This window comes from Pogonomyrmex barbatus, unplaced genomic scaffold (genome assembly GCF_055798465.1).
Source record: "Pogonomyrmex barbatus isolate J1 unplaced genomic scaffold, ASM5579846v1 scaffold16, whole genome shotgun sequence".
Lineage (NCBI taxonomy): Eukaryota > Metazoa > Arthropoda > Insecta > Hymenoptera > Formicidae > Pogonomyrmex > Pogonomyrmex barbatus.
In genome coordinates, this window is record NW_028297112.1 from 1,839,432 (window position 1) to 1,853,071 (window position 13,640).

Consider the following 13,640-nt stretch of genomic DNA (forward strand, 5'->3'; position numbering starts at 1 on the left):
TTCGCATGCCAACGAAGTTTGCATGAATCGTTACGAGACGCTGAATGTCATCGTTTACATTTACATGAGTGACTTTAAAATATAATTTTCTTACTAATTTTAGCAATTTCATTATATCAAAAATGTAAAATCCCAATTTTGAAATAAGGTTTTGTTGAAACAATCACACGTTTTAGAATTCAGTGAAATCGAAATAATATGTAAACCTAAATGTTCCTAAAAATAATCATGAAATAAATAAATTAAATTGTATATTTTTCATCGGGCAATTTTATATTAAAATTTTTTTCATAAATTTTTAGTTATAAATAATAAATTACTTTCCGATATTGGATCCTGAAGATTCCGCGCAAGCGCCATTGCGATTAAGGCGTTCCTCGCGAGTAAACAAAACCCGATCTTACCGCGTGGTTTCAATCAGTCAAGCAGTGCCTCCACTTGTCGAAGGAACCTCTTGGTATCCTTGAAATCATTGTATCTATTTTCAATCGGAAGATTCGCAAGTTCGCGTCGTCGATCGTTGACTCGTCAGGATTTCCTGCAACGAGAAGAGCGCGACGGCTGATCGGCGTTGCTTTTCGATTTGGAAATTGGATTAAAAATCTGGATTAATAAACAACGATTCAGATGAAATCGTGCAAAATTAGTTTAAAAAAATTTCAAGTGACACGAGACCATAAAGGACTAATTTCAAAAATATAACATCAAGAATTGAATCAACGAGGAGAAATAGTTACAATTCCTTGAATTCATATGATTTCGCGTTAAATTTTACATTACAGAAAATTCAAGGAATTTGAATCTCCAAATATTTCAAGGTTTTTATGATAATTATTTTATAAGATATGCTATTTTCTGTAAATGTATTGTTCTGTAAATGTATTGTAAGATATTTACGCTGTGCAGTCTAGAATTAAACTCTTAAAAAATATATTTAAAAGTTATTATACTTTTATAATTTTTGTTTCTAAATTACTTTTATAATTTTGCTTTAAGATATTTTTATATGTATATTTGTTTCATAATCTTGATTGAAAAATTTTACATGGCCTAATTCATAGCTTTTCTCAGTTTTAATTTTTTTCTTGAATTCATTTTCTTTGTCATCAATTATCTTTAAATTTTTATTACTTTTTTGTTATTTTCTGCAATTAATCAATATTTTTTACATATAGAAATGTAAAATATTTTAATCTCATATCAGTCATTTATCTTAACATCACTGCATACTGCAAAAAATTGCAGTGTAATTTATTATACATATGAAGGAAAAATTGTTTATTTATATAAATACTTATGTAGCAACGAAGAATTATCTTTCTTCAAACGCGAAAACAAGACAAACTGAGAAATTGCGCTTATATTCTTTATAATGAAACAACGTTTTATTAATCTTCTTTGAACTCATTTGAATTAAATCCCTAAAAGAAAAAAAAATTGAGTAAAGCCAAAACATGATTGATATTAATATTTCAAAATGAATTCAAGTTCCTACGCTTAAGTTTCGAGGAAACTAAGATCGATGTTTAAAGAGAAGTGATGTTTATATCCGATAATTAGCATGAATCAGTTGGGAAGTTATGAGGTCAAGCCATTGAGATTGTATTACAAATACTTTACTTCATTAGATTAGCATTTTACGTCACATTAAGATAACTTCTTCGGCGAAGACAAGGAAACAAGTAATTAAATTCTCTTCTCCGGAATTAAATTCTTAACCGGAGAGGAAGCTACATATTACAATCATGGCAAATAACTGGCCAAACAGTACTTTGTCAACTTCTGCGTTTACTAAAACGACGATGATGACCAACATAGTGACAAGCGTTGCACGAAAAAGACATCTGACAATAATAGCTCAGATTGTATTGACCCTTGTCTATATAACTGGTGTCTTGGGCAATTTATCTGCCCTGGCCATATTATTTTATCGAGATAAGGTAATTTATATAAACATTATTTATACTAATTGACATTATTTATATTAATCTTTTGCAATATTATAACAACTGATATATTAATAAAGATTATTGCTAGGTACAAATTATATATTATATAAATCGTAATATTTCTTTATATAAACATAAAATTATATTAAATGTATTTTAATAATAATATTATAATATTATAATTTAATAGTATTATAATTAATAATATGATTTTTATCACATTTTATCACATTTTATAAACTTTATTAGTAAAACTTTATTAATAAACTATATTAATAATTTAACACAAAGTACATATTTTTATACAATAGTAAAAATAGTTTTTTTAATTAATGTTACTTTGGGGAAAAGAAAAGTATTAAAATAGTACTGCATATTAAATTTATTTCATTTTTAGAGAAGAAATCGCAAGCATCTGCTGATGCTGCGTTGCCTGGCATCCAACGATCTCGTGGCATTATTGGGAATGTTAGTACAGATGTATGTTACAATTTATGTGGGCGGTGTGACATCTTCAAGAATATTTTGTTCTCTGCGAGTTGTCTGGCGTCTTTTTGGTCTTTTCAGTGGATGCGTCGCCATCGTCATGGCAGTAGAAAGATGGTTAGCTTTAACAAGACCTTTCGTTTATCAAAGGGTAAGCCTAAGTTACTTTAAGATAATAATATGATTACTATCTTAGTTATAAATAATTATTAATATAGAAAACAATTAAGTAATGCAATTATGCAAATCAAATAAAAAAGTCATATAATGTTGTTATTTATTTACTAAAAGAAGAGATTCTCTTGTTTTTAATGGCAAAAGTTAAAGCATTCAGCATGTTGCCAAAGTAAATCCTATGAATTGTTATGTTTCACATGACATGATTTCACTTTATGTGGATAAACCGAGGCGTGTGAGAAAATTTATACACGTGCGCCATAGAGAGCACTCTAGAGCTAACAACATTTATAGAACGACCATATTTTCCGGTAGAAATGGAAAAAAGGGTGGAAAACGATTGATCAATGAATTAAAAACTTATTTTTGTATGAAGAATCATTGCGTGTTTATGTTAGAAACATTAAAAGTTTGAAATGATTCATTTGAACGAATCAATATATTCGAATAATTTCACGGTCACTAATTAAGACGGTATCGATCGCAGTGCTATAGATGAGGCTAATGTATCTCATATACTTCGTAATAATGAAATGTCAATTTACACAGCCTGATCATCTCTGACGCAGCACCCAAGACCGCAAATAATTGGGGATGATAAATGCCACTGTTACGTCGCCCTTTATCAAATATTGTTTTTCTCAGGAAAACTCCATCTAATTCGAGACACTCTTCTCAGAAATATTATTAGACTGAAGTAATAATTTACAAGCTATATTATTCATAGGTAGCATTTTTATCACAGTAATAATTATAATAGATTAATAAATTTATAAATCTATAATTCTATAAATATAATATTAATTTCAAGGAATCTCAAAGTTGATCTAATTAACAAAATTGTAGGCAATAAATATTAGTCACATTCTTATATTACCTGATTATCATGAAAATAACATAATAATATATATTGATAAAATTAAACAAATTATACTTTTGTAATAATTATAAAACTGATTTTTTTTTTATTTTTTTTTTAAAACCTTTAGAAAGAGTAAGCAATATAAATATTATAATTCAGAACGAGATTATATAACGTAGAAGAAGAAATGAGAATGATTTACACGAGTATTGGAAAATAATAAATTTAACGTCTTAATAATCTCTCTTGGGAATTTCAAAGCTAGTAACTTTCTTTTTAAAGATGTTAGTGGTTAAAGGAAGATACATGTTAAAACAAATCTTGAGCAAATATATAAAGCATCAAATCTAATCTTTTAATATAACATTTTGTCGAATTGATTCTTTATTTTTTTCTTTTTAATTTATAATAATCGCGAATCGAAATTTTAGCAAAAAGTTAATATTAGCATCATCTTGTCTCGATGTCTTAATAGATGACACGCATGTATCTTCCAGCAGGTAACGTATCCGGTAATTGTGCGTTGTATGTTGGGACTTTGGTTGGTCGCGTTGGCGATGACAAGTCTTCCGGTTATGGGCTTCGGATTATACTACAAAGATGAACAATGCATCCGTTATAGAGAGGCCACCGAGCCAAGCGATATCGCTTATGCTTATGTATGGTTTATTTTCGGTGAGTAGATTAGCATAATAAGTAAAAGAAAAAAGGAATTATTGATAATTCAAAAAATATAATAACATTTGCTTTATATATTTTTTCTTTCATTAATTGTGATATAAACACATCAACATTTACATAATTAATATAAATATAAATTCCTATTTTACTAAAAATTTAAATATAAAAAAATTTTTTAATCACTAAGTACTTTTTTTTAATTAAAAATTTTTTTTATTATAGGTACACTTTTATGTTTATCCATTGTTTGGTGTAATTTGGCAGTTTCTAGAGCTTTGAGTAGATTAAGTCGTCGAACAGGTGCTCTTAGGAGAATCTGCAGAGCTACGTCAAAGACAAAGCCATTACTGACCATAGCTGGACCGCCAAATCAATCGGAAGTTGTTGCAACGACTGAAGAAAGAGCATTTGCAAGACTTATGGCTGTACTATCGATATCATTCGTTATCTGCTGGATGCCTCAAATGGTAAGTTTATAGAAATCAAATTACATTATATAATTTTAATTTATGACAAATTGTATAAAACGCAGTTATTAACATAAGATATGAATAATAAATAAATGAAATTAATAAAATAAATATAATTAATATAAATAAAATAAGTAAGAAAAATAATTAATTATAGAAAATAAATTATATTATGATAGAGATTAATAAAATAATTCTTAATTTTTATTATTTTTTAAAAATATCTTTCTGTCTTTTTATAGATATTTAAATATCTTTCTTTCTTTCATTATTTTACATTAAAAAAAAATATTATATCATATATTCCCAACATTAATGTATTCATCCATTTCATAAATAATTATTCATCGAGAAATGGAATAACATCTTTAAGAAAAAAAGAAAAGACAAAATTAACCCAATAGGTTTTAAATAAAAATTAATGATTTCGAATAATAGAAGAAACTTATAAATATTGTGAAATATATCGCAAAATAAAGATAAAATTTTTCATTTCTATAAAAGTCAGTTGCAGTTAAAATGGATGTCCTCAGTTGGAATACAAATTTTGCTTTTATCCGCTTATATACTCTTTTATTATTCATTAATATCAGTATGGCCTTGTAAAATTTTTGTCAAGAGGCAATTCCGGCTCATTTTGGTAGTTTTACAGGAACCGATAGCGTTCACGTGATTTGCTTGCAAAGCATTATTTTAGTCAATGTTTCTTCTTACATTTACAATATTCATGATCATTTATTTCAATTTAGATAATATAGAAATATAAGAAATTATTAAACAATATTAATAATGAATTATAAAATTCAATAATATAGTATTAAATTTTGCATATAAGCTTTTTATATATAAATCTTTTTTGTCAAAAGGATAAATGAAGATAATGTAACGAAAAAATTATGAAACATAAATTGCTACAATTTTTAATCATGAATAATAGCAATAAAGGGAAGAAGACTACAAAGGAGAAATAGCATTGATTAATGTAATAATTAAGTAATGTAATAATAATATAAACACTAAAAATCAATTAATAATATTTAAAACATCATAGCAATAATAATAAAAATTAATACTTTTGTCGAAAGTAAACAGTAGGATTATATTTTTAAATAAAAATAATTGACTTACTAAGTACTTTTTGCCGGAAATAATAATCGTAATTATTTATTGCACCTAACCAGTACAGAAATATCGTGCACTTCCGCTAAAAGCGGCCGAAGGTCGACGAAGATAAATGATGAATATTTGAGAATAGTTTCACGTACAAGCTATTGAGACATCCGCGAACCAATATTCTGATCGTCTCTGAATTGATTTCATCCTGTTGACTATTTTGCCAGGTGACGGAAATTTTACGCGTGGAGAAAATTAATTTCCAAAGACGATAGAATTGAATTAAATGGTAGATTTGAATTAAATTTATGATAATATGAATTATTTTTAAAATTATATATATATATATATATATATATATATATACATATACACAGTGTTGAATTTTTGATGGTACACTGCTTGTGCGCAAGTAGAACGAGTTAAGCTTAGATTAGAAAAGTTCTGTATCATTTTTCGATTTTTGCAATTAATAACGAGTTATTATTCAAAATCGAATAAGCGTATATCCGCCCACTGATAAATATTATATATATTCGCGGTTGGAATAGACTAGAAGCATGGCGAGATATTTAGACATGAAGTCTATAAATCATGGAACATCCGCTTATAGTGCACATCTCCAAATATTTCATTAATGATAATATATAATAATATTTCATTAACAATAATCTAATTAAATTACTAAGCTTTCTTATTTTTTCTTCTAGATTTCTATTCCACTAGCTCAATTTGCAATGCAATTATCTTCAACGGCAACTACTGCACGGAAATGTATTTATATTTTCCATCTAATTGCGGATATTCTTTTGTGCATTCATTTTACCTTGGATCCATACATCTACGTACTTCTACGTGTGTCTCGACCAAAATTCCGTTTTCTAAAACCGCTCTGTAAAATTTGTTGGCCTGATCGAAGTCGTTCAAACTCTTTTACAGGTGACACGAATGACAAAAATTTAAATATTGAAAATGCCTCATGTATATTTATATATAATAAGTTGTACGCTAAATGGATATAGATAGTTTTTATATTTTTGTATTAATAAAAAAGATTAGTATAAATTTATGATACTATTACGGAAATTACTTTATGCAACAGGTACAACAGATCACCAATGTAGCAGCGGTGATCCACCTACGCCGAATACTGAGGCTCCATCAACTCCTGTCAGTGAAGAACATGATTCGAACCTGGTTACAGCATCCCTCTAAGATTAATCTGTATGAACGTTTTTTTCTAAAACAATTGAAAAATCATAATGTAAATATTCGAATCGTTTCGAGATTAGAAAACATTTTCCCAACTTTTTATTAACTCCATTCATTTGCATAATGCAAATGAAAGTGACGTTAATTTTTCGTACACAAAAGTAAAATTAGATTAAAAAATTACTCAACAAAGGGAATTTTCATTTGTATATATAATTATATTTGTCTACGTAGATTTCTAGTCAGTAATGAAAGTACGAGAATAATAAGTGATAAAGTGCAATTAATCGCACGGTTAATCAAAGTTACGATGATGCAACTGATAACAAGATAAAAAATTGTTTAATATTAACATTTGCATATCAAATGCGGGCATAATATCTTGACAAACAAATATTAAAATATACAATTTATAAGAAATGCATATATGTTTTTATAAATAAAAAAAGAATATAAAATAAAAAGATAATTTTAAGAATTTATATCAATCATCGTGTATTTAAAAATAGTGTGTCTAATCTTTAATATGATATATCATTGGAGAAAAATCTTTTTTATCTATTCTTATATATATTATGTGCACTTGCAGTCTAGAATGTAGGAATGTCAATATATATTTGTAAACGACTTTATTTTAAACGAGTACCGTTATTTGTACATAATATCATACATACATATGTTAATGTATTTTGCACAATGTTGCGCATATTTTGCACAATGTGTATACTGCACAATGTTGCGCAGCATTTGCGCGTGTAACAATTTTCAAATAAATGTTAATTTGAAATTATCTAAATCACGACTCATCTTCCATTCTCCGATCTCCGAAACAGGCATATAACCGCAAATATTCTCACGTACAAAAAGAATAGAATGAGAATATATTCGCATTCTTCATACAGAATCTACAATATCATCGCGTCGCGCTAGCCAAAATATTATAATGATCAAAATGGCGAAGCACAGCGCTAGATAAATCAAGGAACGAATGAAATTATATATAATACAAGTACAATCGTGTCGGCAGATAACTCCCTATTAGCCATTGACGATATCGAAAGTAAGTTACTCACTATCGAGAAGTCGAGTCATTCGAAAGAAATATACACATCTGAAATGCAAATATAACTAAAATGTATATATTACGGTATGTAGATTATGTAACATTAATCGCTCGTAGAAAAAATGTTATTTCAATTACGTTTATATTGATATATGTGTTATAATTTAGAGCATATAAAAGGAGAAGTACATAATACATGTATATGTCTTCATACAAATTATGATCTGTAATCAGATATGTAATTGTTGCTAATAAAAAAATTCTTTTGTATAATTCTTGAATAATATAATTCTTATATAATTCTTTCGTATATTTTTTATAATTAATATTTTGTATATCTTTATAATTAAAAAATATCAATATACGTGTATGTTTTGTTATTACCGATATATAAATTACCGATTATATAAATATTATATATACAAAATTATTATATATAATTATTATTATATATAAAAATAGTTTTGAATATAATTTGCCTTGATAATATTCAATTTAAATTTCAAGTGAAAACGCAATTACCGCAACATTTTTTCTCATCTTTCGCAATATTTGTTACATCGTGTACATTGGCTTGGAATTTATAATTCCTTAGAAATCAAAGTTAGATTTGATTATATATCATTCACAAACGTACATGTACATATATTTTCATTTATATTAATTTGACAAAAGATTTATATAATTTGATAATATCATTGCGAAATATTATTTTTATATAATAAATAAGTATATTAAAAATTTTAATTTTAACAGCATAACTGACATATATGTACATTTAGTAAAATTGGCAAATAGCAGAATAGAAAAACCATAAAATTGCATAAAATGACAAATTCCACATTTAAAAAAGATCTGTTTTAAAAGTCTGTTTGTTTAATATAACAGAATAATAATAACAATGCATAAAAAGCTGTACGTCTAGAAATAAATTGTGTAATAACAACAAATTTATTAATTAATTTTTATGTGATATTTAACATAATATCTGTAATTTTGCTCTTTTACTCAGTGTGTCGTAATAAATTAAATCCACAACGCTGTCAAATTACTACGTTCTCATGGAATCAAAATAATTATTTGATCATTGCATTAATCGCATTTTCATGACAACAATGAATTGTTGAAACATTAATGATCATATACGTATAATTTCAATTGGTCTTGTATAATTATTTCAAGATCTATTATTAATTAATTATTGTCAAATATTTTGTATTTGTATGGTTGATTATTTAGATTACTTGGCTATGTGAATTTATGACAATCAATGTTACACATTTTTATTTATCAAAACAGCATTTTTCAAACACTTATATAATTGAAACAACAAATTATCGTTTATTGTTAAATGTACCTCCAATTTATTATCAACATTTTGAATTAAATTATTTTTAATTGCATTTAAATTACTGTATTATACAGTACGACATTGATTGTAAAGTCTTGTAGGAGCAAAGAATATAAATGAACAAATCATCAATTATTAAAGTTGTATAAAAGAGTAATGTATAATTCTTTTCAATTTCTTTTTCAAGTTTTTTTTCTTTTAAGTTTTCTTTTTATTAAAATTCCTTATTATCAAAGATTCCTTGAATATATCTTGTCGAGTCAAATATTAAAAGAAATTTAATATTTAATTAATTTGTAAAAATACAATTTTTTTAAAGAAAGAAAGATATATATATGTTGGCAAAGTTGTGACAAAATCATTATTGGCATTTTAATTAATTTACAATTGTAAATTGATTTTTACTGACTGGTAGTTTTAATCAGAAGACAATAAAGTCCATACACGTACATACTCACACATACGTATGGATAAAATATAAACAGTCATCTCTAATATGAAAGCTTTAAATTTCTCTTTTTTTGCTCTTCGTCTTCTTTAAATAAATATCCGTATATTTTGAATTTCAACACGCACTTGATTTACACAATTCGATAAACTCTTAAAATAATTAACACGAAAAAAAAGCACATCGAATTACATTATACCACGTACTGGAAATAATGAAGTACGTCAGTACTTTCGCAGTCGATCGACAAATGGGGAAGCAATTTTATTCTCTTTTTTTTTTCTCTTTTTCTTCTTTTTGGCACTTCAGTATTCGTAAGAAATATAGATCTCTATATTTGTTAATTGATGTAGGCCAAAGTTGACACATTTGCACATGTATAAGCTCGATTCAACGCCCTGCCAGGTACCGTATTTCATCGATTTTTCAGCGTCGATAATTTATTTGATAATAATCCGATCCGAGAAATGGAAATTCTGTTCTTAATTTAATTTACACTTCCTATATCTTTTATATATAATTTAACTTTTTCCTAATATTCTTTCCCTTAGAAGTTTGATTGAGTAATTTGTTACCATTTTAAAGAGATAGGATATTAAAAAGTAGTTAAAAGAAAATGTACATGGATTAAACCCGAACAACACAAATGTCTAAAAAGCATCGTAAAGGTACTTAAAAAAGCTGTTAAATTTTTTATAAACGTCCTCATAGGATGTCTCTTAAACTTTCGTGTTGTTTGGGAATATTTAGCTTAACATGTGGGCCGTTTCCGAGACTATGTCCTCGTGTGTATAACAAACATACATCGACATTCAGAATTACATCAAGAATCAGATCCTACCATTTCCAACATAAGATTGAATCCCACACTTCATCCAGCATTGTTAATTTACCAAAGGCATGTGCTCAACCCACAGAAATATTTAATGTATTTCAAATACGTACAAGTATCGCAGATATCGATAAATTCAGATAAGTACACATAATCTTCTAAATCGTGTTTCTATTTAACGCGAACTACTAATAATTTAACAATTTGTATAATAAAAAGAAATACTTTTCAAACGTTCAGATCTAAATATCACATAACAACATTGTTTCATTATACATTATATCTTCAAATAATTTCCGACGTACGTTCAAGAAAACAAGAAGAGAGAGAGAGAGAGAGACGTCCCACGGCCATCGAGCACGCGTCATTGGTAAAACGATTTCGCGTCAGAGCATCAGATCACGTGACTGATGATGTTCAGAAAATAGCGGATCCGTTCATTAGATCGTACAACGATGACAAGGGCAGGGTCCGTGATCGTTCTCGATCAGTCGGACTCCCGTGCGAGCTGCAGCCGATACTTCTTCATATCCTGGAAATAATGCAGTTCCCGCATCTTGCTCTTGATCCACTCGGCTAATACCAGCCAGAGAACCCTTCCGCGTTCCCTGAAAACCCGGCGTGCCGATGCGTCCTGATCCGCCGCGATCAGACGACGGCAATGGCGTCCGCCTGCGTGCTGCGCATACAATAACGATTCCCACGGCGTGTCATGCCGGCTTTCATTTACCACGACCCTTGTCTGTAACGAAAGTGACCTTCATCAGATTTCCTTTTCCCATAATGACGTCTTATTTATGAAGAAATAAACATAAATCCATCAATATTGGTATTCAATTAATCGTAAGGTCTTCCTAGAACAAGCTTGACTTATTAACAAATTTATTTAGCAAAAATTCATAATAATTAATTCATAATATTAAATTGAGAACATGTTATGATAGCTGTTGTGATATTTTTATATTTTTTAATATTTTCTTTTTGTGATATGTAATTTAACAAAATAATAAATTATCAAACTTCAACTTAAAGATCCATGATTATTTAAATATTAGAATGAATATTTCAAGTTATTTCCTGCGGTAGAATAAAATTATTTTTTATTTTTAAAAATGTTATAAACGTATAGATTATGGTTTCAAAATATGTATTTTTTCGGATTCTTTAAATAAAAATATATAAAATGAAAAAATAAAATATCATTATACGGAATTAATACGATATATATACAAAAAGACTATTATTACGAGAAATATATGTGTATAGTGAACATAAGTAACAAACTACATATCTAAGTGCTAAAGGATATGCTAAATATAAATGGATGTTTAAAATTTTGATACAGTAACATATACTTACTGGAAATAAAGTGATTACTGCATCATCCTGAACATTGTTCAACATGATGAAAAGTTTTATTTAGCATACCAATAAAATATTAAGAAAAGCTGATTAACAAAACCAATTGCAGAAAAAGAATTATGAAACTATTTTTGTAAAATAACTATACTTTAAATTGTCTTTTCAGAGACGTGATAAATTTTTTATAAAAAAATAGTTTTGTTTTACATTTTCTTTACAATATAATCTTTTTTATTTAATATTTTTTCCTTTGAACATATAATTTCTTGTACAAGAAAATATAAAAAATATATAATAATATATTATATATATATAAATTTTTTTATTTTAGTGCAAGAAATTACATATCCAAAGAAAAAAATATAACATTAATAACAAAAAAATTATATTATAAAAAAGAATGTAAAACATAATTATTTTTCTTATAAAAAATTATTAATTTAACAGACATTTGATAATTGATGTACAAACTTCTATCTTTGAAATTAATTCTTTTAGCAGAATTTTTTATATATTTTACCTGGGGTCGTTCTCTATTGTATCACACTTTCCACAGCAGTAGATGATTTGTAGAGTCCTCGCGACCGGCCTGTAATTCGGCGGACGCTTGAGGGCCGCGGAAATCCTCATAACCGTCCCCGCCAGATATAATCAGGAGTTTGCCGCGATTGATGTTGTTCTGCTGCGTTTTGTTCGATTTCAATGAATAACGATTTACCTTCGGACGAGGATCTGGTTTCGAAGGATTCGGCGTTTCCACGCAAGTGAGAAAACGCACGTGTCCTGTGTGTCCGTGAGGAATTCCTATGCGGAGCATCACAATCCTATTACTTAATCCGATAAAGATTTTCAGATTATGAATTTTAGATATAAATTTTTACTAAATGTAGGGAGTTAATGTGTGAATTTCGTTTGTCGTCATTTTTAAATCTCTGCTATAATAAAATAAATTTGTGCGATGATAATTTCATGTAGTTCGTTTCCAAGGAAAAACACCCTGATAAGGTCCATAATTGCATATTAAAATGCTAGCATGTGCATATAAATATTAACAGGCGAGTAACAAAATTTAGTTGAATTTGCGTACATGTGTTTGTGTGCTTATGTGTATTCTAATGCGATTCAAAAAAAAAAAACGTGACATTGATCGATCGTTTCTGTATCCTTCCACGTGGACGAACGAAATCGCGCGCGATTTGGGGTGTCGGCCAGCTTTCTAATTATATCGCGGGGCAATAATAACAGGCGACACAGGCGATAGAATATGACGTCAATACGCACCAGTTACGATCGGTGGCTGCGACATCCTCTGAGTAGATGGCTTTATATGGGGAATTGGCACGGTGAGCAGCACGCCAGCGCTCGTACCGATCCAAAGCAACTCGTTGCAAGCCAATAGTGCGGTGACCCTGAGACATGCGGCCTTGTGCTGCCGAATTATGTCATCGCAATCTGCAACAAGTTTAACGCTTCCGTTAAAATAAGTGCCGAATTACATTTTTCAATTACAGTCGTTTTTATTAATCACTCGATCAGACATGGATTAGCTGAATAGATTTCAAAAATAAATATATTAGACACCACCTATTCCTATTTTTTAATATCTTAACTATGTTTGATATTTAACGTTAAAT

The 13,640-nt window shown here is 28.2% G+C and overlaps 2 protein-coding genes across 6 annotated transcripts in view; one reads left to right on the forward strand and one right to left on the reverse strand.

Annotated features, from left to right (window-relative positions):
* The first annotated feature begins 393 nt into the window (after positions 1–393).
* LOC105425757 (prostaglandin E2 receptor EP3 subtype) lies at positions 394–7,746 on the forward strand. Of its 2 annotated transcripts, XM_011636666.3 has the most exons (7): positions 394–818; positions 1,629–1,940; positions 2,347–2,586; positions 3,972–4,149; positions 4,378–4,622; positions 6,449–6,677; positions 6,841–7,746. In XM_011636666.3, exons 2-7 carry the CDS (start codon positions 1,746–1,748, stop codon positions 6,951–6,953), a joined length of 1,200 nt encoding a protein of 399 aa, XP_011634968.2. In that variant the 5' UTR covers positions 394–818; positions 1,629–1,745; the 3' UTR covers positions 6,954–7,746. The 2 variants fall into 2 exon arrangements, with proteins under 2 accessions (XP_011634968.2, XP_088930011.1); XM_089073885.1 differs by having other exon boundaries at positions 395–1,940; positions 3,975–4,149.
* The window catches only part of LOC105425794 (rho guanine nucleotide exchange factor 17), a 56,215-nt gene continuing 50,137 nt past the window's right edge, over positions 7,563–13,640 (reverse strand). For 3 of the 4 annotated variants that reach the window (XM_089073876.1, XM_089073878.1, XM_089073875.1), the window contains exons 23-25: positions 13,288–13,458; positions 12,527–12,810; positions 7,563–11,386 (exon numbers count right to left, since the gene is read on the reverse strand). In XM_089073876.1, coding sequence (XP_088930002.1) covers positions 12,548–12,810; positions 13,288–13,458 — 434 coding nt within the window. In that variant the 3' untranslated portion in view covers positions 7,563–11,386; positions 12,527–12,547. Of the gene's footprint in view, positions 11,387–12,003; positions 12,031–12,526; positions 12,811–13,287; positions 13,459–13,640 lie in introns of all 4 variants that reach the window. The other variant, XM_089073877.1, reaches the window with a different exon arrangement.

Excerpts from the sequence above, each read along its gene's own strand:
- LOC105425757 (XM_011636666.3), top strand. The coding sequence starts at position 1,746 with ATGGCAAATAACTGGCCAAACAGTACTTTGTCAACTTCTGCGTTTACT. Across the intron at positions 2,587-3,971 it reads GACCTTTCGTTTATCAAAGG|CAGGTAACGTATCCGGTAAT; the intron begins GTAAGCCTAAGT and ends TGTATCTTCCAG. Across the intron at positions 4,150-4,377 it reads TTATGTATGGTTTATTTTCG|GTACACTTTTATGTTTATCC; the intron begins GTGAGTAGATTA and ends TTTTTATTATAG.